The sequence below is a fragment of the Lepidochelys kempii genome, chromosome 17, assembly GCF_965140265.1.
Source record: "Lepidochelys kempii isolate rLepKem1 chromosome 17, rLepKem1.hap2, whole genome shotgun sequence".
NCBI lineage: Eukaryota > Metazoa > Chordata > Testudines > Cheloniidae > Lepidochelys > Lepidochelys kempii.
Genome location: NC_133272.1, coordinates 10,229,362 through 10,248,778, shown reverse-complemented (window position 1 = coordinate 10,248,778; position 19,417 = coordinate 10,229,362). Strand labels below are relative to the sequence as shown.

Genomic DNA, 19,417 nt, shown 5'->3' with positions numbered 1-19,417 from the left:
ATAACTCCATTGACTTGGAGCTATCCCAATTTATACCAACACAGGATCTGGCCCCTCGTGTGAAAGGGGTTATAGAAGGGCAAAATTGTTATTGGTTTTTTTTTCACGCAGCGTATTTAAAACTTCTCCTTTACATTACCATAGAGAACTGAGCAATCTGGTTCTCTCCCTCCTCAGAGAGCCATGCTAAATTGAAAGCTTTGCTTGCTAATCATTGCCTTTATGTTGTCATCTGAAATTCTGACGGAATTCTTTGTTTGCAACACCAAATAACTGGGCTTTTGTTCTGCATGTGCTATTGTGTTATATGATGCATACGCCTATTAAGAGTCACTGAGACAAAGAGATGAGTTATATTACAATTCTCTACTCCTTTTATTGGCCCAAATTAATAACACCAAAGGAGGTAAATGACCTATTTGGAGCATGGCCTCTACAGAAATCCTGGGTCCTTCAGAAATATTGCATGATGGCGGATGGACGAAATCACTGAAATGAAATTTCAGATACAGGATTCCCTAAAAAAAAAAAACACAAGAGGACCTCAACTGAAGGCAAAAGACTTCAGCATTTGAAGTCTCAGCTCTGATGGTGGCCTGGGACAAGACACTTTATCCATTTGCACTTTCATTTCCCTGTCTATAAAATGAAGATAATCACACTTACCTTAATAATGGTGACGATAAATTAATAAGCATTTTACAACACCTTATAGTTGAAAAGTGCCAAGTTATGAAGATTGCAGATGGTTTGAGAAGTCAAAGCAGCTCTGATGCCAAAGTGGTTCAGTATATTGGTGATGAGGAAGGTAGTCCAGATATTCAAATTTGCCAGTGAGCTTCCTTCCTCCAAAAACTAAACAAAACTTCTTGAGGTTTCCAGGAATTGGCTGCTGCTGTCTGGGGATGCATCTTGTGTAGATCTTTCCTTACTTTCCTTACAAGGGGATGACACTGCCAGTTTGCACTGGTGGGTGATTTGGGTTAACCAGTTTTTAAGGAAAAGTCTAGAGCACTGGACCATTACCCCTTGTCTGTGCCTTGAAAAGGCATCATGTTAAAAAACATGCTAGCTACCATGATCTTAAACACAATTCTGTCCTTAGGGTGGACAAGGACAATCACATTTAAAAATGTATTAGTAGGGCATGGTTAACCCTACTGTTGATTTACAATACAGTAGTCCAGAGTGTGTGATCATGGCTCCTGGGCCTGGCCTCTATACAGCCTTTTATTATCTCACAGCTAAAGGAGCTCATACCTTTATCTTGAGTGGTAGATGTAATAAGGGTGAGCTAGTAAGAGACTGGTCTGTATTCTCTGGCTTCAGTCACAGGGCATGGGATTACAAAAAGTTATACCCCATCACATGGGAGGGGTCAACATCCATTGACTCAACCAGCTGCTGTTAAAATAGAGGCTTGTGGTGCTGAAGGTTGTCGGTTCAGTCCCTACTGATGGCCATGGTGTCCGTATGCCATATGGCCATTGTTTGTTAGAGACTCAAGGAACTAGCTCCAGCCCGGCTGTAAAAAGATGCACTTTCAATACAGAGCTGGGCCTAAAGTCACACATTCAGCATCCCTGCATCCCCATGGTACCCATTGGTTCGTCAATGTGCTGGATGGGGTTCGGATTAGGAGTAGCAGGGAGTGCTGGTGGAGAGAACAGGCCAGAGGAAGAGACAATAGACTGGAGAAACTGTCTTCTGTTTCCAAAGAAATCTTGCACTTCCTCTAAAGGTATGTGAGATCAACACTGCTCCATTGAGGTCAGCAGAATTTCAGAAGGCTTGATAATTGCCCACGGTTTCTCTAGTTGCCACATTACCACTGTACGTATTAGTCTTTGTCTCTCTCTTAAATATGAATTCATGTCTTGTTATTTTACTTTTTTGCTGTGGGCTTGGGGCAACAAGGAAAGAGAGAGCTGCAAATCTCGCCTCTGGGCTACTGAATCAAATCCCAACTTTCCCATCAAGCTTTACTTTTGGAAAATCATGATTTTGACTGGGTTGAAATTGTATAGTGTTGCACGCTATAATGTTGCCCTTGCTAAACTTTCCCCTTTCTAGTCTTTTTGAAATCTAATCTGAAGCCCTGTGAACTCAGGGGAAGTCAGCCCATTGTCTTCTGTGGGCTTTGGATCTGACCCTTAGTCTTAAATGGTTCTGCTCCAAATGCTTCCTAAAAATAACAGGATGGTTAAAGGACAGCACTGGGAGTCAGCAGATGTGGGTTCTGTTCCTTGATCAGCCATAGGTTCACTGCATGACCTTGGCCAAATCACTTCATCTCTCTGTCTCAGATCACCTAGCTATAAAATAAGGATAATATTTAACAGACCTACCTCAAGGGGGTGCTGTGAGACTTATAATGTTAACATTTGTAAAGTGCTTTCAAACCTTTAGCTGGAAGGTGCTAGAGAAATACAAATTAGGTATTATTATTTGACTCTAATATTTGCCCAGACTCTATTTTGATCATTGAGAAGTGTTCAGCACAGGAGAGGGGAGACCTCCAATATGCCATAGACAAGGATTTGTTGGACTTTTCATATAAATATAATGTTCTTATTGGTTTCAGAGGAACAGCCGTGTTAGTCTGTATTCGCAAAAAGAAAAGGAGTACTTGTGGCACCTTAGAGACTAACCAATTTATTTGAGCATGAGCTTTCGTGAGCTACAGCTCACTTCATCAGATGTTTACCGTGGAAACTGCAGCAGACTTTATATACACATATTGTGTATATAAAGTCTGCTGCAGTTTCCACGGTAAACATCTGATGAAGTGAGCTGTAGCTCACGAAAGCTCATGCTCAAATAAATTGGTTAGTCTCTAAGGTGCCACAAGTACTCCTTTTCTTTTTGCGAATGTTCTTATTGTTACCAACACTGATTCCTAAACTGCTTTTCTCTTTGCAATCATGGCCTCAGGCTGTAGGTGTGGATCTGTGGGCACCTCTGTGATTATCCAAACTTTATTTATTGCAAAGAAGCTAATAGTTCAAACAACCCTTTGTTTATAGATCAGACATTTCTCTTACAAGGGCAATGGATTTCAGGTCTTTGGACCAGATCCTCAAAGGTATTTAGGCACCTAACTCCTGTTCAGTGGAAGCCTTTGTGTCCGTTACCCTTCCTTCCCTGAGAACTGGGCCTTCTATTATACGGTTCAAGCAGTCACCTGGGCACCAAATATGCAAGGCAGTGCAGCACACTCTTTTTTGTAATGATACTGATCACATGCCCACATCCGGGACCCAGTGCCTAAAAAGCTGGACCAATACACACACTATTGGACTCAGCAGCCCCACGTAAAATTTCAGGGTGGGTAGAGGGAGCACAGCAACGCTACACAACCAGAAACCCAGATATATTCCTTTACAGATTGATTGGAAAGATATAGATCTGATTTTAACCAGTCTCATAAATCTATAACCACAGCTCGCAGTATCTGGCATTCTTATGGAAGAGGCCAAGGACTGAATAGGCCTTGAGGACTCAGCTACCTTCTCACCAGCTAGAGCTGGTCTCACCAGCTCAGAGTTGAGCCACAAAGGCAGGACAGAATGCAGTGAGCTCGCACTGCACATGCTGCACCTGTACTGTAGACAAAGGACTTTATTCTCCAGGGTTGCCAAGCCCCAATACCTTTCACTGACACTACATTCACACCAATCACGGGAAAGACATCATTAGAATATCAGGGTTGGAAGAGACCTCACGAGATCGTCTAGTTCAACCCCCTGCTCAAAGCAGGACCAATCCCAACTAAATCATCCCAGCCAGGGCTTTGTCAAGCCGGGCCTTAAAAACCTCTAAGGATGGAGATTCCACCACCTCCCTAGGTAACCCATTCCAGTGCTTCACCACCCTCCTCGTGAAATAGTTTTTCCTAATATTGAACCTAGACCTTCCCGACTGCAACTTGAGACCATTGCTCCTTGTTCTGTCATCTGCACCACTAAGAACAGCCGAGCTCCATCCTCTTTGGAACTCCCCCTTCAGGTAGTTGAAGACTGCTGTCAAATCCCCCCTATATTCTTCTAAATAAGACCAGTTCCCTCAGCCTCGCCTCATAAGTCATTTGCCCCAGCCCCCTAATCATTTTCATTGCCCTCCGCTGGTCTCTCTCCAATTTGTCCACATCCTTTCTGTAGTGGGGGGCCCAAAACTGGACACAGTACTCCAGATGTGGCCTCACCAGTGCTGAATAGAGGGGAATAATCACTTCCCTCGATCTGCTGGCCATGCTCCTACTAATACAGCCCAATATGCTGTTAGCCTTCTTGGCAACTGCAGCACACTGTTGACTCATATCCAGCTTCTCATCCACTGTAATCCCCAGGTCCTTTTATGCAGCACTGCTGCTTAGCCAGTCGGTCCCCAGCCTGTAGCAGGACTCTGCACTTGTCCTTGTTGAACCTCATCAGATTTCTTTTGGCTGAATCCTCGAATTTGTCTCCATCACTCTGGACCCTATCCCTAGCCTCCAGCGTATCTACCTCTCCCCCCAGCTTAGAGTCATCTGCGAACTTGCTGAGGGTGCAATCCATCCCATCATCCCGATCATTAATGAAGATGTTGAACAAAACTGGCCCCAGGACCGACCCCTGGGGCACTCCACTTGATACCAGCGGCCAACTAGACATCGAGCCGTTGATCACTACCTGTTGAGCCCAACAATCTAGCCAGCTTTCTATCCACCTTATAGTCCCTTCATCCAATCCATACTACTTTAACTTGCTGGCAAGAATATACGGTCAAGGTATATTCTGTCCACCACTTTCCCCATATCACAGCGCCGGTTCCATTCATTCAGCAGGGAGTAGCTTTATTGATCCTATCCCCATTTTTCTCTCCTTTTGTTCTTTCCCCATGTCTAGTCCCTTCCCCTTTGTTACTGTAATTGCACAGTTTTGAGTATAGTTGTAATTCAATTTAAATATTAATCTATTTGAGCGTTAGATCCTATCCACTAGGGACTGTTTGAGTTGCTTTGCGAAGGGGCAGCTGGAGCCAGCGTTCCTTTCGGGCCTGGTCTTGCAAAGTGCTGAGCAGCTTCTGAGAGGTGCTGAGCCCTTCAGCTGCCATGAGAGAGACTTACGATGACGAGCCTGCCATAGGAGTTGGGTCCAGTGGTGGTGTAGCCGTGTCGGTCCCAGGATATATGAGAGAGAAGTGGGTGAGGTATATCTCTTATTGGACCAACTTCTGCTGGTGAGAGTGACAAGTGCTGGAGCGTACACAGGGCTCTTCTTCAGGTCAGCTGCTCAGTTTTGCAGGATCTGGTGCTTAGGGCCTGATTTTCAGAGGCGCTGAGCATCCTGCAGCTCTCACTGAAGACAAACAGAGCTGAGTGACCGGTGCTTTGCAGGATCAGGCCCTTATTTTTAAGCCTTTCCCTTTGGTGCTGAAAGATTTTTTTACACGTGTGGTGCTTAGATGCTGCTTTCCTAGCTTTTTTTTTTTTTTTTTTTTCTTCCCTGAAGTGATGAATAACAGCAGGGAACTCCCTGTGTTCAGATCATGGGCAGAGCCAGCTCCATTTTCCTGTGTGCTGCTCAAACCTCCCTGCCTTGTCTGTCACGTAGTGGACTCCTAGCTCACGTGTTTCCCCAGCGGGGGCCCTTGCAGAAATGGTGTGAAGTCCCTTTAAGGAGCAGGCTTGCCCAGAGCAAGCCATGACTAGACAGATTATCCTGTCCGGGGTGACTGAGCTCCGCCTCCCGCTCCCACCCCCTGCAAGATCAGGCGGTTTGTGTAATCCCTGGAGCTCCGCCTCCCTCCACGTTGCTTTTCTTGATTTAGTGTGCAAGATTAAACGCCGCAGAAGATGTTGCCGGGCCTCCTCGTTGCTCACCACACCCTCCTCCTTCAGTCACCTCCCCCCCCGGCCAGCAAGATCTGTCTTCTCCTTTGTTAATCATCAAAATGCAGAGGCGAGAGATCCACACGCAAAATGAATAAGGAGCGTGGGAGACTGCATCGGTTTCTGTGCACCTTACTGTCCCAGGGGTCGGGAATCATGCCCAGCACCGTGTGTAGGGGGGAAGGACTTCAATATCTGGGCGCCCCTCAAACCAAAGGCATCACATTGACGCCGGCACTGCGGCGTGCATCGATGTTTGATCACCTCCGGTCAAATGCATCCTCCCGCCCAAGGATCATAAACCCTGCTCTGTAGTGTGAGATGCCTGCCTCTTTACTTGGATTTCCGATCCCCTACAATAAAAGGAACCCGGCCCCAAGGTTAATACACCTTGCACCGTACCTTTCCCTGGATCCATTTATAACCAAATTGAATCCACCCAGCTGAGCTGAACCCCTTCCTCCCCCCAAAATAAGACGCCCTGCGGTGTACCGGAAAATGCACCAATGTCTTATTACCTAAGATCGAAAGGACTCCCCCGCGGTAATGCTTCCGGTATCAGCCAAAATCAAGCGTACTAAGCACATCCCCCCAAACTACGGTGTCCTGTACTAGGCAGGCTCTTGTAAAGCCCCGAATTTTTAGGGGCTTAGGATTGCATCAAATTCTGAGCACCTGGTATCAGGTGCGGCCAGGAGACCGTGGCAGGAGTCTGCCCTGTACTTTGTCTGCCGGATGCCCTTGATTGGAGGCAATTCATTTTTCTCACGAATGAATGCAATGCGCCAATTGGATGCAGAGACCTACCCTCCTGGAAATATGCAGGGTTTTCTGTTGCCTGCAGTTTTCTGACCCTTGATAAAACGTTTCACTGGTTCATTGTGTTCATTTTAGGATTTTTGTTTTCTGACCCCCATTGCAGGTGGTTTTATTCGTCCATCCCTCTCCCCCCCCCCCCCCCCCCCCGTTATACTCCATGATTTTGCGCATCTCTGTACCAGGAGCGTGGGAAGGAAAAACCCTCTCCCAGTGGCACACTGACGGAGGAGCAGCCATCAGGGTTCACCGGGGGTAATGTGCCCTCCTCCTTCTCCAGTGCACTGTTCATGGCTTCTGGGGAAACTCCAAGGGTGGCTGGCCCTTTAAAGAAGACGCCGTCGGAGGCAGACGGAGCAGGGTGCCCATGTGGAGTTGCTCCATGCCTTGTTGTTTTCCAAGCGGATTGGCTCAGGACAGGATGACATATTTTAATAGGATGCAAACGCACTGCGGGGGGAGGACCAGGTGGAAAACCCGGCTACAGGATTATCCCTCCTCCTGCATCCCACAGAAAACTAACTTCCCTCCCTCATTCCCTTGCAATTAGACCTTATTAGACATCATTTAATACAAAATAATAATACACTGGGATCACAGGGCTGTCTCTTCCTCTCTCTCATTCTGGGCAAAGCTTATCTGAAAGCAAGAGGCGTCCTTGCTCCCCAGGAATGAACAAAGTAAAAGGAACTGACACAGTGCAACTGAAAACAAGGCTGATGTCTTTGTAAAAAATAAATGCTGCAGAGTTTGTTTTTTCCTCAGCAGAAACACCTAAAGTAGCCTTAATCTGCATTTGTGCACAGTTGTGTACAAATGACACTTACCAGCCTGTGCTGCAAGGAGCAATCATGTGGTGGCAACAAGGGGTCAACTAAATGATGGAAGAGGCCTTTTCCATCGCTATTTGTATACATAGTTTATTTAGCTTGTCCTGTATTATGCGTGGAACCTCATTTCTATTCAGTAATATATACAGGCCTATATCAATATTTGTGATAACATTTTGTTTTGTTTCCATTTCCTTGTAAAATCCCATAATAAGTTAAATATTTGAAAAGTACATACTGATACGATGATACAGTACCCTTTCCCTTTCTAGGGACCTGGTTCTGCAAACTGATAGGTGGGTCCTTGTCCTGGCCTAGGCCATCTTGCAGAATCAGTAACTGCAACGTTGTCATGTTTATCTGTTTTTATTAAAGATCTGTCATTTATATTGAGTTGTCTAGAGAGTTAATAGAGGTATTTCCAAATAATTCATGACATCTGCAGAAAAATCAGAGTTCCAAGATCGGTTTGTGTTAATAAAATACCAGGTGACTGTTTAATTTGCGTAAGCTATTTAGGGCCTGGTTTTCAGTAGCGCTGAGCACCCGAAAGTCCAGATGAAGTCCACGCAAGCTGGAGGTACTCAACACCTCTGAAAAATCAGGTCCCAATAAATAATAATAATGACAGGCTAATTCGACTGGAAATGACGTGTGAGCAACAACACTGAAGTAGCAGTGGGTTGGGAAAGAGAACAGAAAGCAAAATGACCTAATTTTTTCCACCTATAATTATTATAATTCCCTGAATGACCCTCCAAAATCAGACCAAACCCGTCTAATTTATGGGACAGAGTCTTTTTGGATTAAGCTGTAGATAGTTTAAAAACTGTCTCAAACAAGTCCAAGTTACAATAAAGTTCCATGAAGATATTTTCTATCTATGCCAGTCTGAATGGCAGATGACATTTTAAATGTCTCACTAAAATACACACTAGCAAAAATAAATCTGTCGAGAAAAGGAGACATTAAAAAAAAACCCAACATGGTTAAAACTGATCCCAAATAAGAGCTGTGGCAGATCTGCTCCCTCTGTGTAAAGAGGATTCACTCAAAACAGCAATGGTTAAACTCCACCCCTGCAAAATGGCATTGACGAGTTCCAGTCCAGTGACCTACAAAGATCCAGGCTGGGTTTTGTCTGCAGCTGTCTGTATAGTAGCTGAGGGCAGTGTTAGTCCTTTTTTCTTGTTGTGTTTCTGTTACATACTCATCGCCATCTTGTTGCAAACCCTTTTCTTGTCTGGAAGATTCGCAGGGGATCGGGGCGGGGGGTGGTTTGATTAGGCATTTTTACTTGGGAGAAGAAAAGGAGAGGGAACCCCCGGTTTGTTTGTTTTTTTTAAAGTCTCCAGGATTTTGGATCCTCCACTGAAAGGCAACCCAAGAGATGAGCATTGAGACGCTTTTGGAAGCGGCCAGATTTCTGGAATGGCAAGCCCAGCAACAACAGAAAACACGTGGTAAGGGGGGGACAGCATGTAAAATCGGAATTAGAGCTGTTTAAAGACACAGGACACCATTTTCCAAAAGCTGGAAAAAATATAGTATTTATTTTTACAAGAAAGCAGCCTGATTTCCAGTCACCCGTCGCTGCACTGTGTGTTACTGACTGTGTCTTAGGCGGGTGGAGGGTACACCGCTTTCAAAGCTGATTTTGTAAGAAAAAAGCATGGTTTCCAGTACATGATGTTCTGAATTAAAATAAATGTAAGGGGTGATTGCAAAGGGGCTTGGAGTTAAATCGGTCTCCCTTTAGCCTTTCCCGTCGCCTCTGAAGCAGGCAGTCTTAATTTTTGTTGGAGCTGAGCGTTTCGTAGCGATGTGCTGACACATGCCTGTAGGCGATCGGAAAGCCCTCTTTTTCGGTAGATTAACGCTGTCTCCCTTTTTCTCTCTCATTCATCCATATGTGTGTACAATGTAGAGACTCTTATTCTTTGAATGGGAGTCTGCAAAATGCACTTTTTTTTCTTTGCTGAAAGGGTGAAAACGATCATGTTCAAAAAGTCAGAGCAATCGAAGCCTGGGTTTTTTTGTTTTTTGTTTTGGTTCAAAACCTAAAGTGTTTAAATCATTATTATAGTGTGTCTGGGCTGGTGGGTTGAGAGGGGGTAGTTATGCGCCAAGATGACCCCCTCCCCGCCTGTCTTCACAGAACCTGCCTGCGATTTGCTTTGCGGTTGAATTCTTACAGTGGTCATTAACGTATGTAACGTGTATAGTTTTTTTTTTTCCTTGTGGGGAAAATCTCCTCCTGTATTTCAGATCTTAGGGCGGTGGCATTACTCCAGCAGAGCTGAGTGAGGGGAGGCTGCTTTTGCATAATGAAATGACATAGAGTGTCATATGATACACTCCACTGTTCCGCCTCTCTCCTTTTTTGTATGTTCTGCCTTCCTGGAAATGTGCAGAGGGGAACCTTGGGTTGGTTCCCCCCCTCCCCAAGCCAGTGGTGTGATGGGGGTGGGTGGGGAGATCCGTGCTCTCGTGCGACCTTGATTCCGTCTGTGGGGAAGGATCTGGGCCAAGGCAAAGGCAGGGCTGTAGCTTTCCTCTCCCATTTGGAATGTAGCGTGTTGCTGCGTTCCAAACTAGTTAGTTCCATGGGGGGGGAGGATGACGTGTCAAGCCCCGCCCTCTACCACGTGCGCCGGGGACACTCCCTCTGGGGCTTCTGCTGGGTTGCTTCACAGCTGCACTTTCATTCTTACAACAGAGCGTGTGGTTGGTTGGGGGAAGGGCTTCTACTAGTCGGAGCTGGGGAGATCAGAAGTGCAGGGGGTTAAAGAATATTTCCCCGCTCCTCCCCCCCCCCACTGATCATCTGCTAATTAATGTTGGTGCAAGGCTTTGAAAATGTAAAGTGCAAAATATGTCTATCAGTGCATCTTCTGATGCAGGAAGAACCAGTCCTCACCCCAAGGGGTTTATAGTCTAAACTGGATAAAAATAGGGCAGCAAGGACTATACTTCGGTATTTTCCCTCCAGCTCATCTCTTTCACCCCCCCCCCACCATGTGATCTTCATCCTGCAGATAACAACGTGTGTATATGTTTTGATTATTTAATTTCTTATATTGTGGTGGCATCCATTGTGCTAGGCATGCCGAACACACACAAAGGCAGACCCGGTCCCTAAGTGCATCAATCTGATCTAGCAATTCCCACTTGCTTGCAGGGAGGCTCCTTCAGTGTTTTTGATCAATTTTAATGATAGTTTTTAAATCGTCTTCCTGTGGCTGATGACGATTTTGTGTGTGTACATGTACAACTCTTCCTTTGTGGGGATATTTTTGGCTGAATGGGTGCGGAAATCTCATTCTAATTGAACTTTAGACCTGGGCCTACATCATGATGAGCATAGTCAAAACTGAACTCAGGGCCTTTACTGGCATTCATGATAGTGGGTGCAGGAGGGTATGGGCAGGGTGAGACCTCCTGTATGAGGTAGTATAGGGTAGGGTAGGGCAGCTCCACTTCCGACCTGTCATTTTTAATCACATGGTAGGATAGTTGTAGATGCAGATGGTGCTTGATGCTTGGCAAGAATGCCACCTTTCCTGATGGATCTCTGTACTCGTGTCATTGACCTTAACCCAGATATAATTCACTTCCTGTATAACAATGTGTGTAACCTTTTCAAAAGGAGAAGATCAAGTGTGTGTGTGTTGTTAGATTAGCAATGTATTAATACAATTAGTGGCTTTCAGTTAATTATTCTCAAGCCAAGCTTCTTGAACATATTGCAGTAGAATTTTGGGATTCCCCTTTTTATTTATTCATTTTATGTGCATGTTCTCAAGGCTGCTGGAGCTCTAATGCAGCATTAGCTCAGTGACACTACTGTACCTGCTGCAAAAGCAAGAAGGAACAGTTCTCTTTGTGTGTCATTGCTGTGGGATGGAGCCGAAAATCTATTGTTTCACTGATGAGTCATGCAGGACATAGTGGATGTTGTGAAGAAAGGCAGCTTGGAGACATGAAAGGGCAGACAGCTTTCTGGTTAACTAAGAAAGGAAAATAGTCACTGTGGGCTTGTGGGCTAACATATCTTCTCCTCCCTGAGCAAGTGCTAACGTCATTGCTGAGGCCGGGAGTTGTACCTGCATCCTGGAGCAGTACAGCTTTAGGGTGAATTAAAAAATCCATGTGTACATTTAAGTCAGTGATGGTTTACAGTCTCCATATTCAGACTTGCTCACTGGTTAGTTAGTATTAATATTCTTAGCTGCACGCCAAATGCACTCTAGAAATAGAGGAGATTAAATATGTGAGACATGGTGTCAGGCTGTGCCATTCATTGCGCAGACCACCTCTCGAGAAGATGGTTATTTTTTCAGGCACCCAGAAATGTGGGAGGCCAGTCTCAGAACAAGTAGAGGAATGGCCCCAGCTGTGGCTGGCAAAGTGAGTTCAGCATGACGCAACAAGTGAGGGTCACAAACGCCCACAAGCAGGTGGCAGCGGCATGAGAGAGAAGGCACAAGGATGGCTCGGGTCAGCCAGGCTTGTGCACAGCTTGCTAGCTGCAGGGGACTTTTGTTAAAAATAGGCTTCCTGGCAGAACTGAGCTTGAGGAGGGGCTAGAGCAGGGTGAGGTGGCAAACCAAGCACAAAGGAAAAAGACGCCAAGGTGTTTTCTTGAGTTTGTAGACCCTTCCATGCAAGGATTGTCTCTTTTTTCCCCCTGCTTGTACAGCACTCAGCGCAATGGCCCCGATTCTGAGTGGGCTCTTTGGATGCTACCATATTAGAAATATTTACTACTAGTGCTCTGAGAGGAGGTCTCAATGCTGGCAAAGTAGAGAGGGTGTGTGGCAGGGGAGAGTCGATGTGAAAGGAGACCAGGTCAGAGAAATGGGTAGTAACTGTCTGGAGTACAGCCTCAAAGAAGACAGCAAGTTGTATGGACTTGATATATGGGGCAAAGAGGAAACAGTTGAGCAACTCAAAGGTGACGGAGTGACATAGGTGAAGCGATGGGCAAGAAAAAATATTTGGGGCAACTGCAAACGTGTGGGGCTGACATTGGAATCAGGAAGACCCCGGAAGAGTGTCTGCCAGTGCTGTTGGGGTTTGATATTGCTCTAGCAGGGACAGACTGGAATGCACTGGCCTTGTGGGAAAGCGAAGCAGGAAGCTGCTCGGGAGGCCCAGCTGTCCAGGGCAAACTCCAAATTCATAGACCATGTTGCTCTCCCTCTCCATTCCATTGCCGGAGAGGGAGAAAACTTTCTGCCACGACTCCTTATGCATCCACCCAGCCATGGAACTGGACGGGAAGAAATCACTGTTCTCAGAGTCCCCCCTGCTAGAGTTTCCTTTTTTTTTTTTTTGGCTAGACTATCATGTTTCTAACATGGAACTGTTCATTTGACAGAGCTAGCAGGGTAAAGATCAGGGTGTCATTTGCTGTGCTGCTCTGGGGAAAGATCCAGACACCAATAAATGCTTTAGAGCGTGGACTGTCATTTTCTGTGTATTTGTACAGCACTCTGCCCAATGGGCAAGCGACCTGTTGGCCTCCAGGCTCTTCCACAATATAAATGTTAAATGTAAAGGGGGAAGGAATTATTTGGGGGAGGAGAAGATTAAAGTAAGGCTGGTTCTGGTTTTGGAGATCCCCGTAAATGGTAAGTGTGGCAGTGGAACTTTTCACTTCAGTATTTGTTACCCATACTGGGTTCCATACTGTCTGTGACTACCTACTGTACGGGGTACATCTCTTTGCTTCCCCTGTTCAATACAAGCCTTGTGCAATGTAAGAGCAAAGCGGCACGTTGATTCACTGGCGAGAAGACAGTGACTAGGGTACAGTATATGCTGTCTCAGGAAATCTACAGTTCAAACAGGAGACCTGAGTTCTGCACCTGGCTCTGTGACTTGTGCAATATGAGTTTGGGCAAATGACTTTACTTCTCTGTGCTTCATGTGTGAAATGGGGCTATCAGTGCTGATATGCCTCCCAAGGGTGTAGTGAAGCGTAATTCACTAGTGTCTGTCAACTGCTTTGAGGTCCCTGGGCCGAGGGTGCTAAAGGGCAGAGAATTACAAAGTAGTATTAAAGCACTTGATCCTTCTTTGACCAAATACATAACACCAACTTGGGACGAGAGATACCAAGGGGGACAAATATTAATACAGTGTAAAGCATGTAGCTTTCTCTTTGACACAAAATTACAAAGGAGCCACCCTCACCCCTGGTAGTGAGAATGGAAGAGGCCAATGGACAGCCTACTGGGCGAGGCCTTTGGTTCAAGCACAGGGTGCTGATGCATTCAGCCAGTCCAGAAATCCAGATTGGCTGAACACTCTAGAGTTCTTTATAGCAGGAAGTGGAAGAATATTCCAAGGAGGTAGCGTGGCCAGTTTGAATTCTATCTAGGGCAGTGCACCCACCTGCAGAGGCTCAGTGACCTCCACCCATCTGGGCAGGCATGAGGGTCGGACTGGTCTTGGCAGTGAGTCAGGGTTGAGGAGGAAAAGATCTGCTTGAAAACAGAGGAAGCTGTAAGATCCAGTGAAGAGATCAATGGTTCTTCTGTTGTTCGACTTGCTGGGAGATCAGGCTAGCAGCTTCTATCACCAGCTGGTGTGTAATTTTTTTTCTCTCCAGATTGACCCTCTTAGTGGATTGCAGCTTGAATGTTCTCAAAGGTTGGGGATTACAGCAAGGAAGAACTACTGGGAAGGCTTCATTTGCTAAATAGTCATGAAATCACATTCTTAAGGGAGTCAGCTGATCTCTGCAGAAGTGTGAAGGAGATCTCTACCCCATATATTGCATTGAACAGTTGCTTAGGAGATCTCTGAAGCATCAAGAAAAGGCCAGTAGGATACCAGGCTTGATGGAATGAACTATGTGGTCTGAGTTGAGATGGCAAATCCTGTGTTTGTAGGACTGTCATGTCACTGTCAAATCCTGTGCATAAAACATTGTCAGTTTCACAGCAGAAACAGTACTAGCTGCTTAGCATCATGTCTCTTTGGTTTAATTGTGTATCTCAGAAAGCTGGTTTCCCCTGATCACACATGTGGCTTCCAAATGTTTTGTAAAGCTGGCTCAAGTATTTCCAGAATATTTCGTATCCTCAGAAGTTACACTGATGCCTTCGCTCTTGGCTGTTCTGCATTTTCTATCAGACATACGTGGCTTTTTGTTGCTCTTCCATCCTTTCAGATGTGAAGAAAAAACTAAACCAGGTAGGGGATTGTTTACCGTAACTGGTAACCTGGGTGTTCGACTCCTTCAGTTCTCTAACGACCCAGGTAAACTAGGACATTTACTGTGTTGGGGAATTGTGTTTATAACACAGTTTGGTCTTGCCTTCGTGGATGAGATAAAACCATGCCATTAGCCACATTAACATTCCTCAGCAAAACCAAACAGTTTCTAATCCAGTTGGGAAACTACCTTGTTGTTACCCAGTGCCCCAAAATGGTAAATATTTTTCTATGTGTGGGCTGTAATGCCTTGTCTGCTGTTCAAACTGTGTTTAAAAATGGTTCTTACTAGAAAAGTGCTTGGGTGCTATGATATTTTAGTATGCCTCAGATACATGCTAACATGGTTTCAAATAGCAGCTTCAACAGGACCTAAATATGTTGTTAAGTGGTATACGACAGCACGGTGTAGGTTAGGTAGGGACCTCTGGAGTAAACGCCAGTGCATACAGGATCTAAAAGTTGTACCATGATTAAAACAGGTGCCAAGTTTCTTTGCTAAAAGATGTGCCAGGGTCTGCAAAAGATGGCACAAGTGAGAAACTGCCATCTCCATTCAGGTTGGAGCACAGACTCTGTACCACGTAAGAATATAATTAAGGGATTGTGTTTTAGAGGTGGGAACTGTGCATGTATTTTCTCTTTAAATGGACATTGTCCAGCAGCCCTCCATGAATTGCATACACACACACACGCTTCATAAAATAAAAATATCTGCTTCTTTACTAGCATTTATTTTTGTCTTGATCTTTGTTGTTGTAGTGTTGCTCTTAATTGCCAGTTGCATGCATGGATTGTTATTGTAGGGTTGCTCAAGATTGCCGCATGCCTAGTTTGCTGATGGGGAAGTTGAAACACAAAGAGGTGAATGGCCTAATTTTAGAAGTGCTGAGCTCCCCTGTTTCCGGTTGCAGGCACCCCCTGAAAATCAGCCTGTAAGTGACGCCCAAGAGCACACTGTAAGTTGCTGGCACACTAAGCACAGAACCCAGGCATCTTGATTTCACGGTCTCCCACTCTAACCACTAGCCTTACCACCTTCTTTGTCATTAGTCATGCTGCATGCAGCAGTTTGATTCTTTCCAGAGGTTAGACTCTGTTCTTCCCCAAAGAAGATGGTGGGGATTTTATTTTTTTCTTCCCTCAAAGGCTCCCAGTTCAATTGCATTGGAGCTTCACTGTGGTCAGAGAGGAGGTATGTGCCATAACGGGTGCATGGCAGGTGGACATAGTTCTGTTGATATAAACACTAGCTTGACTTTTATGAGTCTGCACAGGCCTGCTGAAACCACAGAATATATTGACAGCGGGCTGGTTTCAAGAAAATAATTGCCTCTCATATCCCTGACCTATCTTGTTACTTTACCATTTGACTAAATAGCTGTTGTGTTCACCCTTTTTATTTTTTAAACTTTATGATGAATGCAAACCTAGTACAGCACGTTAACGTGTACAGCAAATCAGGACAGGTGATCTGATGAGCAAAAGAGTATCTCTGCGTAGCTGGAATTTAAACCTTCTCTCAAGCTGGTGCTGTCTTCACAATTTGTTTGTGTTTGACACACTAAAAAGAAAGTATTTTGGATCATTGTCTAAGGAGATACGGTTGGTTAGTGGGCTGAGCAGTAAAGAAACCAGAAACTCCTGGCTTCTTCTCCTAGCTCTGCTGCTGTCTGCTTGTGTGGCCTTGGGGAAAGTCATTTAAATTCCATGGGTGATATCCTGACCCCGTGGAAGCAAATGCCATAATTCCCATTTGACTTCAATGGTGCCAGCTTTTCACCCAGCATGTTTATTTCCCTATCTGTTAAATGGGGGTAATAGTATTTATCTACCTCACAGGGTTACTGTGCTGATAAATATCCTACATTTTGGATGGCCCCTGAAGTACATGAAAAGTTACATATGTACCTAGGGCCAGACTTTCCACTGGTATGAATCGGCGTAGCTTTGTTTAAGTCAGCGGATCTGAGCCTTAGTATTTTATACATGAGTGTTTGATGGATGCATATGCTGGGCTGCTATGAAAAACTCAGGGAAGGAAGGATACCATCTGCCTCCAACCCTCCCCCACACGTTTATAGCTTTTTCATAACACTTTGTTCATGGGGATCTATAAATGCTTCAAACTTACCATTCTGCATAGACTGAATCTTGCTGTTCAGGATTGTGGGATTCCCCAGAATGAATTGCATGTAAGTGCCTGCATAATTCCATCAGGAACATAGGGATTGTCTTACCAGATCAGACAAGGCGTCTACCTAGCCCAATATCCCGTATTAAACAGTAGTCAGTACTAGCAACTTCAGAAGAAGGTGTAAGAAAGCTTGTGGTGGACAATTAGGAACCACCTGTCCATAGAGGAAGGTAATTCTTAACCTTTGGCAGAAGATGGTTCGTTTATGCCCTGAGGGATAAAGGTTTAGAGTTCTTTTGTTTTTTAAGGTGTTTTCATCCATATAATGTCTAATCTATATTATTTTTAATCTCACAAACTCTTGGCCTCAGTGGTATCGTTTCAGTGAATTGCACAGGTTAAGTGTATGTGTATGCAAATTATGAGGGACTCCTGGACAATGCCCATTTAAAGAGCAAAAGGCTTTCCTTTGATAAGTTTTCAACTTGTTGCTTTTCAGTTCTGTCGAGTGTCCACTTGTTTTTGTATAATAAAACAGAGTGAATAGGCCAGTTTACTGTCTCTGGTCCATTTGTTAGTTTATGTACCTTTGACACATCCCCTGTGATTTCCCTGTCTAAAAGAAACAAGCCCACTCTCCCTTTGTACAGAAGCCTTTCCATTGCTCTCATATTTATCACCCATTTCTGAACCGCCTCTATTTCTACTCTCTCCTCTTGGGGTTAAGGAGAAGGAGCAGGGTTGAACAGAGCATTCAAGGACAGAGGTGTCAGGGGGTCATATAATGGAAAAATCTGTGACAGTCCCAGTCAAAGTGGGGCAGCTGTCTCTTCTAGTTCTTACCTATCCGGAGAGAGATCATCTCAGTTTGGCTTCTGAGTCCACACTCTCTTGCATTGACCATACTCCTCTGCTTGTTAGGAAAGCTGCTATAATTCTTCTGATGCTCTATTTTTATTTTTCCCTAATACAACATACAGGTCCCTACAAAACCAGGAATAACCTCTATGTGTTTCAGTGTTTGCATTAATCCGAGCACACTACTAGAATCTCTTGGCTTGCTACCCCTCCCCCCTTTCTGCTTCCTGAATCTTTCTCGTAAGACTAGCAGAATCTGATTTTAAAAAAGCAAAATGTTTATCTGAGGGCACCCGGTGAAAGCCTACAAAGTGGCAATAACCTCTTGGAAGGTGATGGATGGATGCGCCATGTGTTAGCGTAGTTGTGAGGTGCTCTGGATGGCACAGACTAAATCATGCTAGTAGCAGCTGTGTTTAAAGCTGCTAATGTGATTCCTGGTTTCCCTGGACTGTATGGGGAAGAAGTTTTGTGCATGTCTGAGAGTCCCGTTAGACCCATGTTATTGACTAACTAGAGGAGGCAATTTATTGAGCTTTGTCTGCACTAGGAAACTGTGTGGTTTCGTGGGTATGAAACCCACATCCCCTCTACCACTCCCAGCACCGTTCAAATAGGGTTGGAAAGTGTTGTCCAAAAGGGCCCATTTGAGTTTATCATCCATTACAGGATATCTAGGTTTTACCCCTTAGTTCATTCTTTCATCCAGCTATCCATCCAGTTTGTTAGAAATGCCTCTCTGGAACTCTAGGTAGCCTCTATAGTCTTTAAATACAGCTGTGAGCATTCATATGGCTCAAGGTTCAGAAGTCTCTCCCATCACTACACAACTAAAATCATCTTTTGTCAACGGATTGCTACCCCATTCAAGCCACCCTTTGTGGAAACCTGGATATAGATAGGCCTTGCAGTTTTCCCCCAAAGTCGGTAGATCCAGGTTCTGACAGACCAAATGAGGAAAGAATTCTACAGGTCAGAACCTCCTCCTGAAAATATCCTGCTACTAGCTATACAGCTTGAAGTGTTCAAACAGGTTTGTGCACTGTTCCGGGTTAGCCTTTTTCTCTGAAAAATAACACTGGCCTTGTTGGCCATGGAATCAGTGCCGGAAGCCCGCTTGCAACAATATGGCAGAATTTTAACTCTGATCTGGAGAGAGCTCTTGTCAGCGTGGCGGTAAGCAGACCACTTAGGCTCTTATCAAGTCAATTCCACGAGGAACAGGCAAGTTTTGAGCTTTCCTGAGCCGCTGATGGAAGATGCCACGGAGGTAAAGAGTTGCAGTGATGCTATTAATTGTGCCACAAGAGGACACGGCCCTGTTTTGCTAAGCAGATGCCTGGGCGCACCACCCAGTGTGACACCTGTTCCCTCTTTGATCCCGTTTATTAGAAATGACTGTGAAAAAACCCTTGCATGAAGATGAATATTGATGTTCTTGTGAACTAGGAGACAGCCTGGATGCTTGTTGCACCATGGGGAGCCCTTGATATCAAAGAAGCTGTGAAGGCCGGTGACTCCAATGCTTGGGTGCTGTCCTTTGATAAGTAGACGTCTTTACATTCTTAGCTGCTTCTCGTTTGCAAATATGAGAGTGGAAATTTCAAACGCACTCCATGTGCTCCCATTGACTTCAGTGGGAATAGAATTAGCCCAGTGCTAACTGCTTTTGAAAAT

The 19,417-nt window shown here is 45.0% G+C and overlaps 1 protein-coding gene across 3 annotated transcripts in view; it reads left to right on the top strand.

Moving 5' to 3' along the window:
• Nucleotides 1–8,676: 8,676 nt before the first annotated feature.
• MNT (MAX network transcriptional repressor) overlaps nucleotides 8,677–19,417 on the top strand; it is a 68,924-nt gene continuing 58,183 nt past the window's right edge. For 2 of the 3 annotated variants that reach the window (XM_073315919.1, XM_073315917.1), the window contains exon 1: nucleotides 8,677–8,981. In XM_073315919.1, coding sequence (XP_073172020.1) covers nucleotides 8,909–8,981 — 73 coding nt within the window. In that variant the 5' untranslated portion in view covers nucleotides 8,677–8,908. The remainder of the gene's footprint in view (nucleotides 8,982–19,417) is intronic. The other variant, XM_073315918.1, reaches the window with a different exon arrangement.